General features: G+C 40.4%; 2 protein-coding genes and 1 pseudogene across 3 annotated transcripts; 2 read left to right on the plus strand and 1 right to left on the minus strand.

Annotated features, from left to right (window-relative positions):
* Positions 1-448: 448 nt before the first annotated feature.
* Positions 449-10,678, plus strand: LOC116303933 (uncharacterized). The gene is given in 4 exon segments (XM_089040632.1): positions 449-3,068; positions 4,294-4,882; positions 5,072-5,826; positions 7,410-10,678. Coding segments are annotated over 4 exon segments (6,000 nt in total). The 5' UTR covers positions 449-551; the 3' UTR covers positions 9,549-10,678.
* On the minus strand, positions 9,703-19,924 carry LOC148905754 (uncharacterized; annotated as a pseudogene).
* On the plus strand, positions 15,595-24,196 carry LOC116288416 (uncharacterized). Of its 2 annotated transcripts, XM_089040340.1 has the most exons (3): positions 15,613-15,745; positions 16,832-16,905; positions 20,590-24,196. In XM_089040340.1, exon 3 carries the CDS (start codon positions 20,675-20,677, stop codon positions 22,856-22,858), a length of 2,184 nt encoding a protein of 727 aa, XP_088896466.1. In that variant the 5' UTR covers positions 15,613-15,745; positions 16,832-16,905; positions 20,590-20,674; the 3' UTR covers positions 22,859-24,196. The 2 variants fall into 2 exon arrangements, with proteins under 2 accessions (XP_031551063.2, XP_088896466.1); XM_031695203.2 differs by lacking the exon at positions 16,832-16,905 and having other exon boundaries at positions 15,595-15,745.
* The last annotated feature ends 231 nt before the right edge of the window (positions 24,197-24,427 follow it).

Raw genomic sequence — 24,427 nt, forward strand, 5'->3', positions numbered from 1 at the left:
GAAATTGAACTTAACCAGAAGACTCTCACTTTCGATTCACTATTCATGTTGATAGTCGTTTTTTTAATTTTTACAGACGTCACGCATCTACTATCGATAGAAGACATGTGACCTCTTTTCTTATCGTTTGACCACAGGCAGCCCAAGCAATTTATCTATGGTGTGTACGAAAGGATCGGATTTACAGTAAATGTACGTATAGGATGAAAAAAGATGTAATTTTAAAAACTATAATTTTAAGATACCTTGCTTCTGTATCGTTATCAATCGTATTCTTAAACGTCATTCTGAGTGTCTTCTAGCCGTTTCAGTGCAGTTTTTGAAAAAATAAGCCACAAGCGAATAAAATTTAAGTTTTCAAAAACCTATATAAAACGACTAAAACCTATACAGAATGACGTTAAATATTATTAATAACGACAGAGGAGCAAGGCATGTTCAAACTATTTTTTTTGATATTTTTTCGCTTCTAGTCCCATACATTTACTGTAAGTCAATTCGTACACACCACAAATATATATTGCTTGGGCTGCCTGTAGTTTAACAGATCCATGGCGTCCAAGACGTTCACAGACGGGGAGCAGAACTACTTTCGTATTTGTTACATTGTCACGCGTGCTGTACCTGAAGAGCTGAGAAAATTCTTTAAACAAGAATGGGACAAGTTTTTCAAGGCTACGCATGGAGAGTGGCGTGACACAGCCAAGAATGGAAACGATTTCGATAACATGGAGTCGCCGAGAAATAAGAGTCGGAATGCAAGGCTTCTGTCTGTAATGGTGAATGGTAACACCAGTGAATGGGACTGTACTTGCCTCTTTTATGCTATTCTATACTCAGATTCTCTTGGAAAATCTCTCAAACATAGTCCTGCATGGAGAAGCATCGACGCATTACGAGAAATTCGTAATGAAGTTTTTGCCCATACCATCGATGAAAGCCTCGAAGAAGTGGATTTCCAAGCTTCTGTTCAAAAAGTTTTAACGGCGTTTTCAACCTTGAAGCTGGATGCTTCAGCAATAGAACACATGAAAAACCAAAAAGTGTTCTTAACAGACGAGGTGCTCAGTCTTCAGCATCAACTTGAAACAGAAAAGAAACGTATCGCTGAATTGTTTTCGTTTTGTGTGTTGCCCCCCAAACCTTCCCATGATACCACTGAACGTCCAGAAGAAGTATCTAGTATATACGAAGAGATGACTAAGTTAAGAAACGCCAAGAACAATGAGACAACTGTGACGTATCTGTCTGGGAATCCAGGCTGTGGAAAAACTGAGATGGCAAGGCAAATCGGGCAGAAACATTTCAAGAAAGAGGGCGATGAAGGAGCAGATCTAAGGTTCGTATTCACTCTCAATGGATTCAGCTTGGATACGCTGCTTCAGTCATACATAGAATTTGGTGGTCAACTCAATTGCGACCAAGAAAGCATAACAACCATTAGTACAGCACAGGATCTCAGTAAAGAGGAGAAAGTCAAACAAATAAGAGGTTTAGTCGTCTCCAGAATTCAGACATATTCTTCCTGGCTCATCATTGTTGACAACGTCGTAGATCTTAAGTCGGTTTTTCAATACTTGCCTCAAGCTGGAGAAAGGACAGTTGGAAAAGGTCAGATCTTAGTCACAACTCAGGACAGTCAATCCATTCCAAAAAGTGATTCCTATACGTACCATACATCTCTAAGCCAAGGAATGAAACAAGAAGAATCGATGGCTTTACTTTGCCAAGTATCTGGTTTAGAAAGCGATGACAACTCGTTGGAGGTAGTCAGGGCTCTCGATTTCCAGCCCCTTGCATTAGCATGTGCTGCAGTTTACATGAAACAAATATGCAGTGTAGGAAAAGCAATTACCTGGGGGAAATATCTTGATAAGCTGCAAAACGAACAACTTGAGGCAACAGAAGCAGCTTATGAGGAAACAAGTTTAGCTTACCGATCGACAATGACTACTGCTGTGAAGTTGGCCTTGGAAAGAGAAGTTGACAAGAACGAGGTAATGTTACATGCGTTTCAGTTTTTGTCTTACGTAGCTCTTGACCCGATACCACTGAAATATGTCGTTGAATATGTTAAGAAGTGCATGCCAAAGCAGGACGATGAGCTACTGGCTGCAAAGATAGCTTCTTCATCGCTTGTCATTTCTTCCGATGGTGAGTCCAAAGAGGTTCGCTTGCATCAAGTTGTGTATGACTGCATGAAAAAGGTTCTGAGTCAAAGAAATCAAAGAAATACAAGCAAATGTATTGTGTTTGAAGTGGTTTTGGCCTTTTCAGATATTCATTCTTTTGATATGGACAAAATATCCGACATCGCTGAAACACGAAAACGTGTTCCCCATTTTGAGTCCATCGCAGCTAAGTTGCAGCCCTTCATTGAACAAGAAGATCGACCTTCTTTTGTGAGGGATTCTGGACTTTGCTCGAGGTATGCTCTTGTTGAAAAGGGCTTGTCAAAAATTGGCGATATCTGCTCATTGCATGGTTGCTTTCGAGCTTCCCTTACTTGTTATAAGATCATCTTTATGATTCAACAAGAGAGAGTGAATAATAAGAATGACCCATGTTTTGCAATTACACAAACAGATATGGGCAACAGCTATTTTCATCTTGGACGGTATAATGATTCGAGGATATGTTTGGAGAGAGCACTAAGCATTCATAGCAATGTTTATCCCCATGAAAATCATCCTTCAGTAGCTAGAACCCTCGATATTCTCTCTCGTACCATGCGTGATTTGGGCCTGCATGAACAAGCTAAGAGGTATTCAGAAAAAGCTTTGGCTATCATGGAGAGTATTTATGCCTCAAATCATCAGGTTTTGAGAAGCACTCTTAATAACCTTGGGTGTATTTTATGCCGGTTGACCCAATATGAAGAATCAAAGTCATATTTGGAAAGATCTTTGGCCATCCAAGAGAGAGTTTTTGGAGAGGATCATCCAAATGTGGCTTCTACTCTTAATAACCTTGCTTCAACTTTAAAACGTCTTGGGCAACATGAAAAAGCTAAGGAATATTTAGAGAGAGCCCTTGTGACAGAGTCAAAAGACACTATTTTGGACAGTAATTATTTAGTCATAAATCTATATTTTTAATTAGGAATGCCTCGTGTACACATAGGAATGTAATTCTTTAGTTAACTGTTTGCGTGGAAAATGCGTAAGCAAGAAATAATTTCCGTACGTAATTACATTACAGTGAGTCATGCCTAGGTTTGGCGCTTGTTTACGTAAGTTCGTGTTTGGGACATCCTGTTTGCGCCTAGGGCGTGCAACATTGCATAGGATGTGTAAGGTCTTAAGAATGCAGGTTTTTCCATAAAAATAGGCCCAAACTAAGCTTAAATCAGTGTAGTAAAAGTTCTTGAAGACGTTGCACATATCAAGACAAGGAATCCTCTACGATGTAAAGGTATGAATCTTTGAAGCCTTTTACACTTATACCTAGGATAGATTTAGGACAAATCTATGTTAATATCGTTAACTAGTCGTTATATTTTATAGCTTAGATTTTCTACATATTTGTTAAGCATTCGTTTCATGTTGTAGTAATTCTAGTCGCATTAGCGCGTAATTTAGTACAAAGTTATTCACGCAGTAGTAATTTAGTAATCACGCTGAGTGTATCTTGTCTTTTAAACTCTTTAAGACGTTTACTATAGGATCGCTACCGCCTTACTCGCTTGTTTAACCTTTTTACTACGATAAATAGCCTTAACTGCGGGATAAAAGACCTTTTCTTTCCAACCTTTAATTTGTTCGCTACTTAAACTCTACACTCAAGGTCATTGTCGCGACCGCGTGTTCAGTAAACCGTGTAATTCTTAGTTGGTCATAAACAAAGGTTAAAATACTTACCTAAAGCCATAGTTAACCTCTAGTCAATTTTTCCTATTGCTTTTTCCATTGGTTTAGTTCATTTTAAACGGTTTACCGACTTGTACATTAAACTTTGCAACCTAGTAATTTTCACTCGCGTATTGTAAACACTGCTAATCAGTATGCAATATTCAAATTACCTGTGACGTAATTTACGTATTTCCGTTTCTAGTTATATCTAGCAAAACTGTATTTTATTCATAACTTTTAGCTATTTAGATAAGCTACAAATTTATTTTATCTCATTGTAAATATTTTTCTTGTTTTCATTAGAGATATCCTGTAATCTCGTTCCCGTTTTTTTCATGTATTGTAAAGTTGTGTGAATTTTTCAATAAATTCTTTTGTCAAAACCACTTGCAATCTGATTCATAGCTGAGCGCCTTGCCGCCGGTTACATTTTTGGTGTCAGAAGTGGGATGCAGAGTTAGCAAACTTCAACTTCACCATCAAGTACCGCCCTGGACGTCACAACCAGAATGCAGATGCTCTAAGTCGCATCAACCGAGATGAAGAACCAACCACAGTTGAAGTAAGAAGTACACTAGCCTATTCTACCAATACTACAGACCTACCAGAAGAGGTACGTCAACATTTGATGGTATCAGCAGCGTTCATAAGCAACACAGAGACAAGTGCGCTGGAGGAGCAAGCAACCTCATTCCCAACCACACCTCTCACAGAGATCCAACGACTACAGCAGGAGGACCCATGTATCAGTCGTCTCCTCCACTACCGAAACCTTGGACGTCGGCCAAGTAAAAGGCAAAGCCAACAAGAGACAAGGGATACAAGGAAGTTGCTTAGTCACTGGAACAGGATTGAGGAAAGCCATGGAGTTCTCTACCGCCGTACAGGAGTCGGACAGGGAAGTGAGCTTCGGTTACTGCTACTCCCCACATCAATGAAATCACAAGTACTGAAGGGTGCGCACGATCAATGTGGACATCAAGGACAAGACAGGACAGAACAGCTCTTGAGGAAAAGATGTTGGTGGCCCGGTATGCAAGGAGATGTGAAGCAATGGATCTCAAATTGTGAAAGATGTGTCATTGCCAAAGGATCCTACCTTCCAGTCAAGACGCCGATGGGCAGCCTACTAGCTACTAGGCCATTGGAAGTGCTAGCGATGGATTTTACCTTGCTTGAGCCTGCAACAGATGGAAGAGAAAATGTCCTCGTGTTAACAGATGTGTTCACAAAGTTTACAATTGCTGTACCTACCCGTGATCAGAAAGCTACAACCGTAGTCAAGACCCTGATTAAAGAATGGTTCCTTGTGTATGGAATCCCCCAAAGAATACACTCTGACCAAGGCAAGTCATTTGAGGCAGAACTAGTCAAGGAGTTGTGTGCAGTGTATGGAATTAAGAAGTCAAGGACAACCCCCAATCATCCTCAAGGAAATGGGCAGTGCGAAAGATTCAACCGTACACTACATGAGCTTCTAAGAACTCTACCAGCAGAAAAGAAAAGAAGGTGGCCTGAACACCTGAAAGAGTTATGTTACGCCTATAATGCTACGCCACATGCAACGACTGGATACTCACCCTTTTACCTGATGTTTGGTCGAGATGCCAAGCTACCTTTGGACATTCTACTTCCTGATGATGACAGACAAGTGACAGTAGACAACCAGCAATGGATTACCAAGCACCAGACTCGTCTACGAGAGGCTTATACCACTGTGACACAAAACTTGAAGGAAGCTGCTACCGTCAGAAAGAAGATCCATGACCAGAAGGGCAGAGCACTGGCTGAACCACTACAAGTTGGAGAGCGAGTACTCCTTCGCAACCGTAAAGTCAGAGGAAGAAACAAGATTCAAGATAAATGGGACAACCAAGTGTACAAAATCGTCGAACGAAGAGACAACAATACATATGTCGTTGAAAGAGCTGATGGACATGGAGGAGATAAAGTTGTTAGTCAAGGAGAAATGCAAGTGTGTCCAAGACCAATGCTGGAGATACGAGGACGACACAGGCAAGCTGACAGGTCTAGACAAACATGTACTGCATCGCCAGAATCATCAGATGAAGAAGATGACATTGGAGGAATGACAATCACCTTTCAACCAATGACAGAACCAGCTGAACCTGATGATGATGATGATAGTGACGATGCGTCTGAGGAAGAACTGGCTGCACCTGTACGCCGACGTTCCACAAGGACAACGGCAGGCCAACACAGCAACCTCTATAATCTTCCAAGATCCGCACTTCAGCACTGACGAGTCCACCTGCGTATCATTGTTCCTGAATTTGCTCGAGGACGAAGCAAACAAAAAGGAGGGGCAAGTGTGACAGAGTCAAAAGACACTATTTTGGACAGTAATTATTTAGTCATAAATCTATATTTTTAATTAGGAATGCCTCGTGTACACATAGGAATGTAATTCTTTAGTTAACTGTTTGCGTGGAAAATGCGTAAGCAAGAAATAATTTCCGTACGTAATTACATTACAGTGAGTCATGCCTAGGTTTGGCGCTTGTTTACGTAAGTTCGTGTTTGGGACATCCTGTTTGCGCCTAGGGCGTGCAACATTGCATAGGATGTGTAAGGTCTTAAGAATGCAGGTTTTTCCATAAAAATAGGCCCAAACTAAGCTTAAATCAGTGTAGTAAAAGTTCTTGAAGACGTTGCACATATCAAGACAAGGAATTCTCTACGATGTAAAGGTATGAATCTTTGAAGCCTTTTACACTTATACCTAGGATAGATTTAGGACAAATCTATGTTAATATCGTTAACTAGTCGTTATATTTTATAGCTTAGATTTTCTACATATTTGTTAAGCATTCGTTTCATGTTGTAGTAATTCTAGTCGCATTAGCGCGTAATTTAGTACAAAGTTATTCACGCAGTAGTAATTTAGTAATCACGCTGAGTGTATCTTGTCTTTTAAACTCTTTAAGACGTTTACTATAGGATCGCTACCGCCTTACTCGCTTGTTTAACCTTTTTACTACGATAAATAGCCTTAACTGCGGGATAAAAGACCTTTTCTTTCCAACCTTTAATTTGTTCGCTACTTAAACTCTACACTCAAGGTCATTGTCGCGACCGCGTGTTCAGTAAACCGTGTAATTCTTAGTTGGTCATAAACAAAGGTTAAAATACTTACCTAAAGCCATAGTTAACCTCTAGTCAATTTTTCCTATTGCTTTTTCCATTGGTTTAGTTCATTTTAAACGGTTTACCGACTTGTACATTAAACTTTGCAACCTAGTAATTTTCACTCGCGTATTGTAAACACTGCTAATCAGTATGCAATATTCAAATTACCTGTGACGTAATTTACGTATTTCCGTTTCTAGTTATATCTAGCAAAACTGTATTTTATTCATAACTTTTAGCTATTTAGATAAGCTACAAATTTATTTTATCTCATTGTAAATATTTTTCTTGTTTTCATTAGAGATATCCTGTAATCTCGTTCCCGTTTTTTTCATGTATTGTAAAGTTGTGTGAATTTTTCAATAAATTCTTTTGTCAAAACCACTTGCAATCTGATTCATAGCTGAGCGCCTTGCCGCCGGTTACACCCTGTCTATAAGTGAAAATGTGTTTGGTGATAATCATACCTGGGTAGCAACCATACTGGATAACCTGGGGATGTGTTTCCTGAATTTACGAAAATACGAAGAGGCGAAGCATTACGCTGAAAGGGCTGTAGCGATAAGAGAAAAAACACTAGGACCGACGCACTCATTGTTAGCTGAGTCGCTATGTAATCTAGGAGGTATCCTCATGCACATGGGACAGTACAATGAAGCCAGAACGTATTTAGAGAGAGCTCTGCCCATAGCAGAGAATGTTCATGGTGATGATCATCCCAATGTAGGAGCCATACTGAATAGCCTGGGGCTATGTTTCATGAATTTACGAAAATACGAAGAGGCAAAACATTACACAGAAAGGGCTGTAGCGATAAGAGAAAAAACACTAGGACCGACGCAATCATTGTTAGTTATTTAGCTACGTATTCTAGGAGGTATCCTCATGCGCATGAGACAGTACAATGAAGCCAGAACGTATTTAGAGAGAGCTCTGCCCATAGCAGAAAATGCTGATGGTGATAATCATCCCAACGTAGCAACCATACTTAATAACCTGGTGCAATGTTTCCTGAAATTAGAAAAATACAAAGAAGCGAAACCGTACGCAGAAAGGGCTGTAGCGATAAGAGAAAAAACACTAGGACCGACGCACTCATTGTTAGCTGAGTCGCTATGTATTCTAGGAGGTATCCTCATGCACATGGGACAGTACAATGAAGCCAGAACGTATTTAGAGAGAGCTCTGCCCATAGCAGAAAATGCTGATGGTGATAATCATCCCAACGTAGCAACCATACTGAATAACCTGGTGCAATGTTTCCTGAAATTAGAAAAATACGAAGAAGCGAAACCGTACGCAGAAAGGGCTGTAGCGATAAGAGAAAAAACACTAGGACCGACGCACTCATTGTTAGCTGATTCGCTATGTACTCTAGGAGGTATCCTCATGCACATGCGACAGTACAATGAAGCCAGAACTTATTTAGAGAGAGCTCTGTCCATAGCAGAGAATGTTCATGGTGATGATCATCCCAATGTAGCAGCCATACTGAATAACCTGGGGCTATGTTTCATGAATTTACGAAAATACGAAGAGGCAAAACATTACACAGAAAGGGCTGTAGCGATAAGAGAAAAAACACTAGGACCGACGCAATCATTGTTAGCTGATTCGCTATGTATTCTAGGAGGTATCCTCATGCGCATGAGACAGTACAATGAAGCCAGAACGTATTTAGAGAGAGCTCTGCCCATAGCAGAAAATGCTGATGGTGATAATCATCCCAACGTAGCAACCATACTGAATAACCTGGTGCAATGTTTCCTGAAATTAGAAAAATACGAAGAAGCGAAACCGTACGCAGAAAGGGCTGTAGCGATAAGAGAAAAAACACTAGGACCGACGCAATCATTGTTAGCTGATTCGCTATGTACTCTAGGAGGTATCCTCATGCACATGGGACAGTGCAATGAAGCCAGAACTTATTTAGAGAGAGCTCTGTCCATAGCAGAGAATGTTCATGGTGATGATCATCCCAATGTAGCAGCCATACTGAATAACCTGGGGCTATGTTTCATGAATTTACGAAAATACGAAGAGGCAAAACATTACACAGAAAGGGCTGTAGCGATAAAAGAAAAAACACTAGGACCGACGCAATCATTGTTAGTTATTTCGCTACGTATTCTAGGAGGTATCCTCATGCGCATGAGACAGTACAATGAAGCCAGAACGTATTTAGAGAGAGCTCTGCCCATAGCAGAAAATGCTGATGGTGATAATCATTCCAAGGTAGCAACCATACTGAATAACCTGGTGCAATGTTTCCTGAAATTAGAAAAATACGAAGAAGCGAAACCGTACGCAGAAAGGGCTGTAGCGATAAGAGAAAAAACACTAGGACCGACGCAATCATTGTTAGCTGATTCGCTATGTAATCTAGGAGGTATCCTCATGCACATGGGACAGTACAATGAAGCCAGAACATATTTAGAAAGAGCTCTGTCCATAGCAGAGAATGTTCATGGTGATAATCGTCGCAAGGTAGCAGCCACCCTGAATAGCCTAGGGCTATGCTTCCTGCATTTACGAAAATACGAATAGGCAAAACATTACATGGAAAGGGCTTTAGCCATAGAAGAAAAAACACTAGGACCGACGCAATCATTGTTAGTTATTTCGCTACGTATTCTAGGAAATATCCTCATGAACATGGGAGAGTACAATGAAGCCAGAACGCATTTAGAGAGAAGCCAGTCTATTCAAGTACAGGCGTTCGATAAAGGACATCCAAAGTTGGCTCAGACACGCAAACTTCTTCAAACACTAAAAGAGAAAGAAGAGGAAGTTCGTAGAAAAAGAACAAGTGAACTTACCGGCACAAGCAGCAAAAAAATGCGTCGATAATATAAGCCTTGTTAACGAAGAAAAAAGATTCAGGTTTCAGACGAGAGTTTCGAGGTATTCAGACAATTCTACATCAGTGAACATAATTAGCATCCAGTGTTGGACCAAGATATCTAAGCGTATGCACGTGACCCTATAAGAAGCATAGCATTGGACCATTTTAATGGTCCCGGATAAGATTAGAATTTCTCAAACTCATTAATAATTCATGACTTAAGAGTCATGAATTATTAATGAGGTTGAGAAATTCTAATCTTATCTGGGAAATAAGTTATTGAATACTTTCTATCGAGATAAATACACATCCTGATCGTGATACTTTGGTCTATATAATTTACGTACTCCAGCAGTTCTTGAATGCCCATAATACTGTAAAGTAGAGTATAACTGCATATAGTATAAACAAGAGAATATGAACTAAGAGAAGGAATCCTCGTGTCCCATCATGTGCACATTTTGATGCTATTCTTAGAATCCGAACTATTTTTAACCCGTTAACATGCTCGCGCGATAATCATGCTTCCCTTTAATGCCTCGTTTTAGGACACGAAAAGCGCCATATTTCTCTACGTCCACAACAAAAACACAGGCTTTTTTTACTGCAAGACTGGAAGCCGCCTACCCTCAAGAAATCAAACAATCAGGTTCTTCGCTCAAAATATCTCCAAGCTAAAAATAGCATCAAGCTGTGCACATGATGGTTACAAGGCTATATAGGTAGGATTCCTTCTCTTAGTTCATATTCTCTTGGTATATAAATACACAGGTGATTATTGAAAATCTCGCGCGCTGATTGGTCGAGAAACTCAGATCAACACACGATAATCACCTCCAACCCATGATACTGTATAAATAAAGTAGAGTATAGCTGTATATAGTCTTATAGTACACTCAACAAAATTACTCGACCCTGATTGGTCGAGAGTAGTACAATTATAGCGTTAATTGTACTCCGTAGGAATACCAAATTAAGTCGCTATGGAAACGCGGCCAAAACAATGTCAACAGCGGGAAAAAAATATATATATATTAATAATAAAAAGCCGTAAAAACTAATAAGAACTAAAATGTTTTTTATGCATTTTCAGTTTCGCGATGGACTGAAAATCGGCCGCCAAATAGACAAAGATGAACGGCGTCGCTTCGCATTTTTTACTGAAATTTTGTTGAGTGAACTATAAACAAAAAATCGCACGATCTTCTCGTACAATTTGGAATTAATAGACACTCGTAATGTTTTGAAAGTTCTTTAATTGCACTCGCCTTCTCGAGATCGTGCGATTTCCCATACAAATTGGCTCATTTTTTAAAGTGCATATGAAACCTTCGACAATCTTTCAGTACTGATACTACATGAAGTAAATAGTTGAATGCTAAAAAACGTTCTTGATTTGAGTGATGTGTCTTTTGAACTGAGGTTTACACTTCCAATATATATACTTATTACAATAAAGTTAGTCACCAAAAACCTAGAAAGCGATCGCTAAGAATCATGGGAAATATTTCATATCCAACAAGTAAAGTCTTTGACACAAACTGCAGCCGTTGAGGATGCTCAGAGGAGGTTAACTTGTAACTGGTAGAAGATCTCAAGTCCGTCAACAGTTATCAAGCAGTTGACACATGTAAAATGTATCTAACCACAATCCTTGTCGGTCTCAGCTTTGTAGCTTTTCAGGTGACTAACTTTATTGAAATAGGTGTATATGGAATAATCCAATCAGATATTCGAGTTTTGAATCGGTTATTATTTCCAATCTAGGGTTGAACTAGTTCATTTTTAAGAATTTTTTCCACAGAGAGGTTTATCTCCATTGCAAATAAGCTAAAGTTCCAATGAATCATTGAATATTGTAATTTTTAAAATTTTTAATGTAACCGTATATTTTCGATTTTGTTTTTTTTCTCTTATACGTATTAAATGTGTTAACACTTAATTGATTTTTATGTAATAATGTGTGATTAAAAAAAGACGCCCTATAGGTGTTCACTGGGTTGCCTGTATCATGCACAAAGGACTAGTTAATAGATAATTACTGAGGCACGCAGCATTCGTAGGTATAATGCAGGCAGCTGAGGGCATAGCCCGATATACCTACGAATGCTGCGTGCCTCAGTAATTATCTATTAATTATTGTTCTTGTCAAAATCCAATTGTTTTCTTTCTAGCTTGTTTATTATAGAAACAAAGCCAATAATGAATGTCTGATTTTCCTCTATGCATTCGTTGGGATAATGCAGACTGAAAACAATGGATTTTGATAAGATCAGTAATTATTACAGCTGAAGAAGTTTGACATGTTAGCCAAAAGATAATGGTATTTTTCACAGAATAGAATAATTTCGTTTAACTCTTCTAAGTCGATCTTTTCCCTTAAGTTGTTCTTTACATAATATTAAAATAAATGCAGGTTGTGCCCTTTTTGGGCAATAAAATAAACAGTTTTGCGTTATGCATGTCACACTACTTGTGAATGTGATCTTGCACCATGACGCAACAAGACCAAATATCCCAACGTTCTTTGTTAGAATCACCAATTTTCTTCTCCTTTTACCATCCTTTATTATTAGTATATTATTTACTTTTTCCTTGTCAGAAAACGCAGAAATTGCGCAATAGTACCCAGAAGTCTTCACGGCATCACCCACTAGTCCTTTGCGGGCATATGATTTAACAGATCAAAAACAGTTTTCCGTGTTTAAACACGCGGGATGTTGAGAGAACACGAGAGGAGCGTAGGAAACCACGACGCGAAGCGGAGTGGTTTCCAGCTTCTCGAGTGTTCTCTCAACATTACTCATTAATAATGTATGAGTAAACCAGCCAATCAATGGGCTATTTTTGGGTCACATGATGTTACTTGAAACCTGGTAAAGTGCTGTGAAAGGAGTGCATTCAGTCTGGAGTAACTGGAACAAAATTAATTCAGTCCTAGGACTGAGAACAAAATTAATTCAGTCCTAGGACTGAATTAATTTTGTTCCAGTTACTCCAAGTCGAATAATTAGAACTGAATTAATTTTGTTCTCAGTCCTAGGACTGAATTAATTTTGTTCCAGTTACTCCAGACTGAATGCATTCCTTTCCGCCCAGTCCTCATTGTCGGCTTTGAAATATTACATCTAATTGCAGCAAATGTTCTTGTCAGCAAAATATGCCAGGAAAGATAGGAAAGCATAGCTCTGCTACTTTTCGCGGATCGACTGCTTAGGTGACTGATAACGTCTGATCGAACTTATACAAGCTTTTAAGCAACCCACTAGAAATAAATCTTTTTTCACTAAAAAGATTGCCTTATTGTTGAAGATTTAAATATAATAAAAAAATGGATCGATTAAAAAAGAAAAGAAAAGAAAAGAAAAATCTTATGTGGATAAGATGGGATTCAAACCCACCAAAAGAAATTCAAAAAATACGACTCCACTTTGCCATACCCCCGAGACATCCGCAGAGCTGAGGCGGCGTATGGACTTCGGACCTGACGGACGACGATTAAATCCTTCTGCCCTTGGGTGTACGAATTACGCAAGAAAATGTTCTAGCCGAAGCATCAAGGGAGAGACCAGCCGGCCCCCAGACCATATCGGCTAATCCCTTGCATCTCTGCCACGCACGGAATCGGTCGAAAAAATGATATTAAAAAGTCTAGTCTATTCGATGCGTTGTTTTCACGGCTATTGTTATGCTGATTCACCTGGGACCGTGGTCCAGTGGAAAAAAATTTGGGCTTCCAAGATGCCGAGTCAAAGTCGAGGAGGGTTAGCACTTGGATGGGTGACCTAAACCTTATACCCACTTACGCTTTTGCTCCTTTTTTCGTTTTATTTTTGATGCACAGGTGATGTTGTTTTTGAGTAACCTATTCCTGTCTACCTAAAAAAAATTGAAAACTAGCAAAAGATTGACCCTAAACATTATGCCTACTCACGCTTTTGCTCCTTTTTTCGAGATGTTGATGCACAGGTGATGTTGATGATGATGATAATGGTGATGTTGATGCACAGGTGATGTTAATGATGATGATAATGGTGATGTTGATGCACAGGTGATGATGATGATAAGGGTGATGTTGATGCACAGGTGATGTTGATGATGATAATGGTGATGTTGATGCACAGGTGATGTTGATGATGATGATGATGGTGATGTTGATGCACAGGTGATGGTGATGATAATGATGAAGGTTGTGATGGTGATGTTGATGCACAGGTGATGTTGATGATGATGATGATGGCGATGTTGATGCACACGCGATGTGATGATGATGGTGGTGATGTTGATGCACAGGTGATGTTGTCGTTGATGATGATGATTATGGTGATGTTGATGCACAGGTGATGATGATGATGATGATAATGGTGATGTTGATGCACAGGTGATGTTGATGATGATTATGGTGATGTTGATGCACAGGTGATGATGATGATGATGATAATGGTGATGTTGATGCACAGGTGATGTTGATGCACAGGTGATGTTGATGATGATTATGGTGATGTTGATGCACAGGTAATGTTGATGATGGTGATGTTGATGCACAGGTGATGGTGATGATAATGATGAAGGTGATGGTGATGTTGGTGCACAGGTGACGTTGATGACGATGATGTTGAGAATTGTGATGTATATGCACAGGTGATGATGATAATAATAATTAGGCTGATGTTGATGCACAAGGGATGTTGTTTATGATGGTAATGTTGATGATGATGATGTTAATCAGGTCATACTGATGATGATAATGAAGAAGATTCAAAATGGCCGTATATCCTTTTTTAAAGCCTCACGGGCTGTTTAGGAATGGTCAATACTTTTAAAAGTAAAGTTTAAATAGCGTTTGCACTCTGGATGCGCGTGGAGGGAGGGCTACCGGCATGTGTGCAGAACGTACTGCCGGTATACTCGTACTCACAGCTAAACATTGATCATTGCTTTAATGACAGCAGTACGTTTCCATACAGATGGACTAATGGCTTAACATAATAATTGTGATACAGTTACATGCATGTTTCCCCATTGGTTTGCTATGTGATAGATGGCTGAATTTCGGTGGCTTCCAAGACGCGAATGAATCAGTGCACATGTAGTTTTATATAGCTCTTTTGTTAAGAGCATGGGAAGGGGGCTTAAAAGAGGTTGGATGGGGGATGGGGGATGGGGGATGGGGGATGGGGGATGGGGGATGGGGGATGGGGGATGGGGGATGGGGGATGGGGGATGGGGGATGGGGGATGGGGGATGGGGGATGGGGGATGGGGGATGGGGGATGGGGGATGGGCGATGGGGGATGGGCGATGGGCGATGGGGGATGGGGGGACTCAATAGCGGATATACGTAATATAGATTTCATTTCGTGTACATATTTAAAAAAAATTCCTTTAACTTTAACCTCTTTCTTCGCCCAGTCACTCTATATTGTATTAACAATAAAAAAAGTCACACAATGACGTGCAGATGCTAATCCATTGTCTAAATGATAATGAATGTTACTCGCCTCAGGCGAAAGTCAGTTTATAAATCAAGTACCCCAAAGATTGCTTTGCTTGAAGTGGCGCATTTGCCATGACATATATAACCCTCTTCATGGAACGAATATATACGTTTTTTACCTCATGATATTTGTCCTACCAGAGTTGGTTATAAATTTTCTTTTAAGGTTATTACATTTTCCAGCTAATCTGATACAGTTCAAAGGTGACTCGAGTGATATTGCTTGAGTGTCTGGCGTGGGTTTGACTGACAGCCGCCATCATGCAAGAGCGACGTCACAACCCCTAAAAACACTCTCTCTTTACAAATGGATGGCTAAAGTTTGTGGAGAGTTTGTTGCAAAAAATGTCGAATTTTGGACGTCCAGCTCTGATATTCCTCGCATTCTGTGCTGTTTTACAAGGTATGAGTCTATAAAGGGTATTAATTTTGGATTTAATCGTCCAGTGAAGGTGTGAATGTTCAAAAATACTCGCTCGGTATGTGATATCAAAATGGCGCCAGTGAGGAATGCTGTTGGCGACATGAAAACCTCGCTGACTTCACGGACGCCACTCGACTTAGAACATCGCCAATGCTTCTGGTTTAACGTGGCCTACATCGCCTTGAATTGGGTTTAAGATTTTAGAGACTAGTTTTGGTAGTTTATGTAGGTATTTTAACGTAGAAATGCAAAAACAATGCGTCATGTTTTGGTCACCTGCTTCATAGTTAACGCACTACTTGTTTAATTAAAGAAACTCGAGAAAGCGTACTATTTAAATTAAAATAAAGAACAAACATGCGAAAAAAATGCGCCATGTTTTGGACACCTTACACATAGATAACTCACTGCTTGTCTAAAGAAACTCGAGAAAGCAGAATAATAATAGTGATTACAGTTCTTAGAAATGCGCAGCTTGACTAGCCTCAATGTGCTTACAATACATTATAGATCAACTAAAATATCTTAAAATCTAAAAAAACTAACTACGAGGAAAAATTACATATTATATTAATTTCAATTAAAATAGGGAGCAAGTATTCATGTTTAAAAAAAATGATTGTTTTCTTTGAAAAAAAAATTGAAAATGTCACATTAGAGACAACTTATATGATACTGTCGGGGAGATAAGAATATTGCAGACAGATGTATAAAATGGTAAAACCTAATTTCACAAATTTAAAGTTCATTTTTTCAAAGTCACAATAATTATGAAAAATATTTCTGCAAAATGAGATAATAAAGGTGAATTTTCCTGTAATAAAGACAGCATTTATACAGATCTCTTGCATGGATTATGAAGATTAACAAACTATATTCTTTCGACAGTGTGCAATGCAGATTAAATATTTAAATGTCTGTTTTATTTATTTTGATATGAATACTGTATATCAATTGCAGTTGCAATCGCCTCAAATAGTGCTACAAACCGAAACCAGATTTGTTTTTGCTTTGCCGAGGCAGATGTTGCTTGATATCAAACAAAGATGCTTTTTCATTTCCTAGGTTTATACATATTTAGGGTTTCTGGATGTGTATATATGCTCAAGGACAGGTCTCATTTTAGTTTTGTTTGTGAGGTATGTTGCAGGGGAGGGTTATGATATTTATGGTCAAACCAAAGGGGAGGGTCATGATATTTATGGTCAAGCCCAAGGGGAGGGTCATGATATTTATGGTCAAGCCCAAGGGGAGGGTCATGATATTTATGGTCAAGCCCAAGGGGAGGGTCATGATATTTATGGTCAAGCCCAAGGGGAGGGTCATGATATTTATGGTCAAGCCCAAGGGGAGGGTCATGATATTTCTGGTCAAGCCCCAGGGGAGGGTCATGATATTTATGGTCAAGCCCAAGGGGAGGGTCATGATATTTCTGGTCAAACCAAAGGGGAGGGTCATGATATTTCTGGTCAAGCCCAAGGGGAGGGTCATGATATTTCTGGTCAAGCCCAAGGGGAGGGTCATGATATTTCTGGTCAAGCCCAAGGGGAGGGTCATGATATTTATGGTCAAGCCCAAGGGGAGGGTCATGATATTTATGGTCAAGCCCAAGGGGAGGGTCATGATATTTATGGTCAAGCCCAAGGGGAGGGTCATGATATTTATGGTCAAGCCCAAGGGGAGGGTCATGATATTTATGGTCAAGCCCAAGGGGAGGGTCATGATATTTATGGTCAAGCCCAAGGGGAGGGTCATGATATTTATGGTCAAGCCCAAGGGGAGGGTCATGATATTTATGGTCAAGCCCAAGGGGAGGGTCATGATATTTATGGTCAAGCCAAAGGGGAGGGTCATGATATTTATGGTCACGCCCAAGGGGAGCGTGATGATATTTATGGTCAAGCCCAAGGGGAGGGTCATGATATTTATGGTCAAGCCCAAGGGGAGGGTCATGATATTTATGGTCAAGCCCAAGGGGAGGGTCATGATATTTATGGTCAAGCCCAAGGGGAGGGTCATGATATTTATGGTCAAGCCCAAGGGGAGGGTCATGATATTTATGGTCAAGCCAAAGGGGAGGGTCATGATATTTATGGTCAAGCCCAAGGGGAGGGTCATGATATTTATGGTCAAGCCAAAGGGGAGGGTCATGATATTTATGGTCAAGCCCAAGGGGAGGGTCATGATATTTATGGTCAAGCCCAAGGGGAGGGTCATGATATTTATGGTCAAGCCCAAGGGGAGGGTCATGATATTTATGGTCAAGCCCAAGGGGAGGGTCATGATATTTATGGTCAAACCCAAGGGGAGGGTCAGGATATTTATGGTCAAGCCCAAGGGGAGGGTCATGATATTTATGGTCAGGCCCAAGGGGAGGGTCATGATATTTCTGGTCAAGCCCAAGGGGAGGGTCATGATATTTATGGTCAAGCCCAAGGGGAGGGTCATGATATTTATGGTCAGGACCAAGGGGAGGGTCATGATATTTATGGTCAAGCCCAAGGGGAGGGTCATGATATTTATGGTTAAGCCAAAGAGGAGGGTCATGATATTTATGGTCAGGACCAAGGGGAGGGTCATGATATTTATGGTCAAGTCCAAGGGGAGGGTCATGATATTTATGGTCAGGACCAAGGGGAGGGTCATGATATTTATGGTCAAGCCCAAGGGGAGGGTCATGATATTTATGGTTAAGCCAAAGAGGAGGGTCATGATATTTATGGTCAAGCCAAAGAGGAGGGTCATGATATTTATGGTCAAGCCAAAGAGGGTCATGATATTTATGGTCAAGCCCAAGGGGAGGGTCAGGATATTTATGGTCAAGCCCAAGGGGAAGGGTCATGATATTTATGGTCAAGCCAAAGAGGAGGGTCATGATATTTATGGTCAAGCCCAAGGGGAGGGTCATGATATTTATGGTCAAGCCAAAGAGGAGGGTCATGATATTTATGGTCAAGCCCAAGGGGAGGGTCATGATATTTATGGTCAAGCCCAAGGGGAGGGTCAGGATATTTATGGTCAAGCCCAAGGGAAGGGTCATGATATTTATGGTCAAGCCAAAGAGGAGGGTCATGATATTTATGGTCAAGCCAAGGGAGGGTCATGATATTTATGGTCAAGCCCAAGGGGAGGGTCATGATATTTATGGTCAAGCCCAAGGGGAGGGTCATGATATTTATGGTCAAGCCCAAGGGGAGGGTCATGATATTTATGGTCAAGCCCAAGGGGAGGGTCATGATATTTATGGTCAAGCCCAAGGGGAGGGTCATGATATTTATGGTCAAGCCCAAGGGGAGGGTCATGATATTTATGGTCAAGCCCAAGGGGAGGGTCATGATATTTATGGTCAAGCCCAAGGGGAGGGTCATGATATTTATGGTCAAGCCCAAGGGGAGGGTCATGATATTTATGGTCAAGCCCAAGGGGAGGGTCATGATATTTATGGTCAAGCCCAAGGGGAGGGTCATGATATTTATGGTCAAACCCAAGGGGAGGGTCAGGATATTTATGGTCAAGCCCAAGTGGAGGGTCATGATATTTATGGTCAGGCCCAAGGGGAGGGTCATGATATTTCTGGTCAAGCCCAAGGGGAGGGTCATGATATTTATGGTCAAGCCCAAGGGGAGGGTCATGATATTTATGGTCAGGACCAAGGGGAGGGTCATGATATTTATGGTCAAGCCCAAGGGGAGGGTCATGATATTTATGGTTAAGCCAAAGAGGAGGGTCATGATATTTATGGTCAGGACCAAGGGGAGGGTCATGATATTTATGGTCAAGTCCAAGGGGAGGGTCATGATATTTATGGTCAGGACCAAGGGGAGGGTCATGATATTTATGGTCAAGCCCAAGGGGAGGGTCATGATATTTATGGTTAAGCCAAAGAGGAGGGTCATGATATTTATGGTCAAGCCAAAGAGGAGGGTCATGATATTTATGGTCAAGCCAAAGAGGGTCATGATATTTATGGTCAAGCCCAAGGGGAGGGTCAGGATATTTATGGTCAAGCCCAAGGGGAAGGGTCATGATATTTATGGTCAAGCCAAAGAGGAGGGTCATGATATTTATGGTCAAGCCCAAGGGGAGGGTCATGATATTTATGGTCAAGCCAAAGAGGAGGGTAATGATATTTATTGTCAAGACAAAGGGGAGGGTCATGATATTTATGGTCAAGCCCAAGGGGAGGGTCAGGATATTTATGGTCAAGCCCAAGGGGAAGGGTCATGATATTTATGGTCAAGCCAAAGAGGAGGGTCATGATATTTATGGTCAAGCCCAAGGGGAGGGTCATGATATTTATGGTCAAGCCCAAGGGGAGGGTCATGATATTTATGGTCAAGCCTAAGGGGAAGGGTCATGATATTTCTGGTCAAGCCCAAGGGGAGGGTCATGATATTTCATTCCTTTTGCAAGGGAGGGTCACATCATCTTTGGTACTCCATTTCAATTCTCTATCCCCTCCCCCCCCCCCTCCCCCCCCCCCCCCCCCCCCCCACTCCTTGCTAATTTCGAACCAGTCCCTTACAGGTCTGTATCATTCATGAATCTTCTGGTTATAGACCGACAGACAGACTTTTATATTCGGTATCAAGTATTAGAATATAAATAGACATTTTACCCGAATAAATGTATGAAGGCTATGATTGTTGATTTAAAGTAATTTCTCTTCCCCCCCCCCCCCCCCCCCCCACAAAAAAAGAAAAAAGAAGAAAAGAAAAAGAAAAGAAAATAGAATCACAAAAAAAAAAAGAAATAAGAAAAAAAATATGAAATTTTATATATACAGCTCAAGTTGCTATTTTATTTTTGTTTTTTTCCCCCAGACACCCCAAGTGATTCTACCCCCTCATAACGACCAGTCATGTCTGTTGAAATAATGTAAAGCAGGTCAAACTAATCAAAAGCAAGATGTCAATACCAGCCACTGAGCCAATTTTATTGGAATCTGCCAATCAATGCATGATACTAGACAACTCTGAATGTTCTAGTTTGATGTCTACCATTCTTAGCTCTGACCACGTGACCAACGAAGAGCTGAATTTGTACAGACAGTGGGCCTTTATTTGTGAAAGCGTAGTTAGACATGTCCATAACATGGATACCTTTGTGACCGGAAGTACCATTGACTGTTCCTCTTCACAAGGAAGTGATGAAGATCAAATGATACAAATGAAAGACACAGAAGCAGTGCTCACAGAAGACTGCGATGACAGCATGGTAGGAAATGTGCTTATCATGAAAACTACTGATTCTCCACCTGGATTCACTTTACTGAGTCTATACACGCTTTCGCAAGATCTGAATAGGCACGAAACTCTATCCTGCTTGGAATCCTGCATCAATTTGAAAGATGTCATTTATTTGTCAAGTGAGGTTTACCTCAATTATGTCATAAATCTGATAACTGGAATGGATCAGTATTCCCCACCTTCCTTCCATGCTGGAGAGTCCCTGCGTCATGGTCCATGTGTTATGCTGAATTACTCCAACTTTGATAAAGACTCTGATATGGGTATTGGCTTAAGATGTTCCTCGTGGCCCAAGGAATCACTGGAATGGATATCCAGAAAACGGGACTCCAACTGGCCAGACGAACTACTGGTCAACAAAATCAAAACAATGCCCTGTCATGTTTTACCGGTAGGTTATCCCCCGTCTGACAAGTGCCATTTAGAATGGCGGTTTGCCTTCATCTTGCCAGAACGAGAGCTCATCTGGAACTTCAGTGATGTGCAGATTCATTGTTATGTGATCTTAAAAACATTGAAAAAAGAGATCCTAGATCAAATTGCTCCCGATGAAATTAATTCTTTTCATTTGAAAACGATTGTTTTCTGGCTGTCTGAAGAAATCATCGATTGGGATCCCTCGAACTTAAGCAACTGTGTGAAGAGATGCTTATCTTTCTTAAACAAATGCATTCAACAGAGACAATTGTCACACTACTTTATGAGATCACGAAATCTCTTCGCATTGAAATTAGAGGATGAAAAGGTGAGGCTTCAACTTGCCTCTGAAATTGAACGCATACAGGAGAATGTCCTTGAAAGCTTTTTGAATTGTGAATGGCACTTCAAAAATGGAGGTCATCTATTATCATTGCGCCTCCTAACACGGGAATCACAGATGGGTTTCCTGGAAGCTGGCAGAAGTATTTTAAAAACTGGAAGAATAATGTTCCGACGGAACAAGTATACCCACGCCCGATGCCTTAGTATGGAGGTGGCAGTGGCAATCATGTTTCTGCAGGCGAGTGTGGAAAGTTTAATTCAGATTGCAGAAGAAGTCGATGAAGAACTAAGAGAGACATTAATGGGAATCTATGCATTGAAGTTTATTTCCATTCGCATAGGAATGCTCTGTCTTGTGGAAGCTAAACACACAGCAGACAAAGAAAAAAGACAAAAACACATTTCTAACGCAAAATGGTATTTAGAGACGGGATTGGATCATGACGTTTTGGCTGCAACTATGTATTTACTTACCTACCATTATCAAGCGAGAAATTACGATGTTATGCAAACATTTCTCGACGAATTTTTCAGCAGACGACTAGCAGTTCCATACAAAGGGACTCCTGGATTATTTACCTGTGGGAAGCGTTCATTTCTGTCACCTGATATGGACGAATCTGTAACGGAGAAAGACATGGCAAACGAAAATGACATTGCATTCGATGTTATTTTCAGTTGTTCTGATATTTCGTGTGTACCTCCTGCTTTACAGTACGAATGTGCTCTTTTGGATGGGAGATCCAATTGGTACTTTTGTTCCGTTAATCCACTTGTATATGCTTGTTACGTCAAATTCCAGGTTGCAGTCTGTTTGAGAGACACGAAACAGCTACCACCAGCTGTTGAACATTTAAAGTCGATGGTACAGTACGTTGAAAGAGGAGAAGGGTGTTCGAATGGGAAAGCAATAGAACTTCATAGACATTACAATATTTTGGGATATTGTTACTACGTCATAAATGACGTCAGAAATGCCATAGAATGGTTTGTTAAGTCTCTGGAGGCCTGCCCTACCAGTGGAAATGCAGCAGCTTATCACTTATGTATTATTATAAGTAATAGCATAACGTTAGGGTGATTAGTGAGTAAATGTCCGCAAAAGCTAAGGGAGGTGTTGTTGAAGTCCCGACTCTTGAGGGAACATTTAATGATTCACTCTAATCACACGAAAGGCCATGCTATTAGTTTGTAATTTTTTTGAGTACCAAGGAAGGGTAAATATAGTTGACTTGGGTTAAACTAGAGCAGAATGAATTGTTACGTGTATACAATGAGCTATTTCAACTCGGAAATGCTGATATCTTATTACGTCACAAAATCGTAAGAAAGAATGACGATGGGATGAACGCATGCGTGACGACTACAATACTCAATGGGTCCCACATGTGCTAGGGTTTTTAAGAAATTCTATTAGAGAGTCATTGCACACTGTATTAGATTTATACTGGGTCAGTGTGACCAAGACAGGATCCTGTTGATTGTTATGTATTATATTAGAGAGTCATTGCGCACAGTATAAGATTTATACTGGGTCAGTGTGGCCCAGACATGATCCTGTTGATTGCTATGTGAAGAACTGTGCCTCACGAATGGTGAGGAGGTACATTTAGACTAATCTTCCTTCATGATTATATCCAAGAGGGATGATTTGTCTAATTGTGCCTGATAGTTGTATCAACCTCTTATAATCAAGCTGATAGAGTTACTTTTATAAAATAATTGTTATAAAACTTGCGTTCTGATTGGTTGGTAGCGCGTGCTTTATGAGAGCACACAGCACGCGCGCGCGCACTTTCATTTGCATCATTCCTATCAAAAAAAAAGGTTATTGAATTTTTTATTTTATAAAAGAAATAAAAAACTTGCTTGGTTAGCTGTGTGGAGTTATAAAGCACTTGGAGATTGGCAGAACACTCGAGAAGCACTCCACTATGCGTCGTGCTTCTCCTTATACTACTCTCGTGTTCTGTCATCCCCGCGTGCTTTATGACTGCATATACACTGCGTGTTTTCTATTTCTAAAAAGAGGAACTAAACGAGGAAACATGTTTAGCGCGCGCATATTTCCGATATGCGATATTTCCCTGTTTAGCCACATGCGAAACATTGCTGCGTGCAACCAATTTTGGTTCCAATACGCAAAACATGTTTTTGCTGTGAGGCAGAAACATTTCATATTTCCAAGACGCATGGAAGCCAGTGGAAGCCAGCCCCAGTTTAGCCAGGGCCTAAAGGTTCTATCGGTGAGTTAACCGTGCCATAATTTAGTTTAGCGTAGGGGTCGTTCAAGAGAGCGAAGAAATAGAACGAGAACAGGCAACCGTTCGAGGCCAACTGCTTTCCTTTTTTAGCCAACTGGGGACATCATTAAATTATCTTGACTGAAATATGCAAAATAAAAAAACTTGATTGAAAACCACTTGTGGTCTATATTTACATCAAAATCCTTGATAGTGTAGTGGTTCGTATTCCCGCCTGTCACCCGGGAGACCGGGGTTAGATTCAATGTCAATTTAAGATTTTGGGAGACTTAGAAAATTTCGAGTTTAACCAAAAAACCGTCAAATATTTCTCACAAATAAGAGATTGAAACAAATAAAATATAATCAAATTTCTCATGATGCATGACGTTTATTCATTATTTGCA

Source organism: Actinia tenebrosa, unplaced genomic scaffold (assembly GCF_029948245.1).
Source record: "Actinia tenebrosa isolate PJP-AT-01 unplaced genomic scaffold, QUT_ActTen_1.0 PGA_scaffold7__59_contigs__length_16204524, whole genome shotgun sequence".
NCBI lineage: Eukaryota > Metazoa > Cnidaria > Anthozoa > Actiniaria > Actiniidae > Actinia > Actinia tenebrosa.

Bases quoted from the DNA above. Each gene is read 5' to 3' on its own strand.
- LOC116288416 (XM_031695203.2), top strand. From the start codon at position 20,675: ATGTCAATACCAGCCACTGAGCCAATTTTATTGGAATCTGCCAATCAA.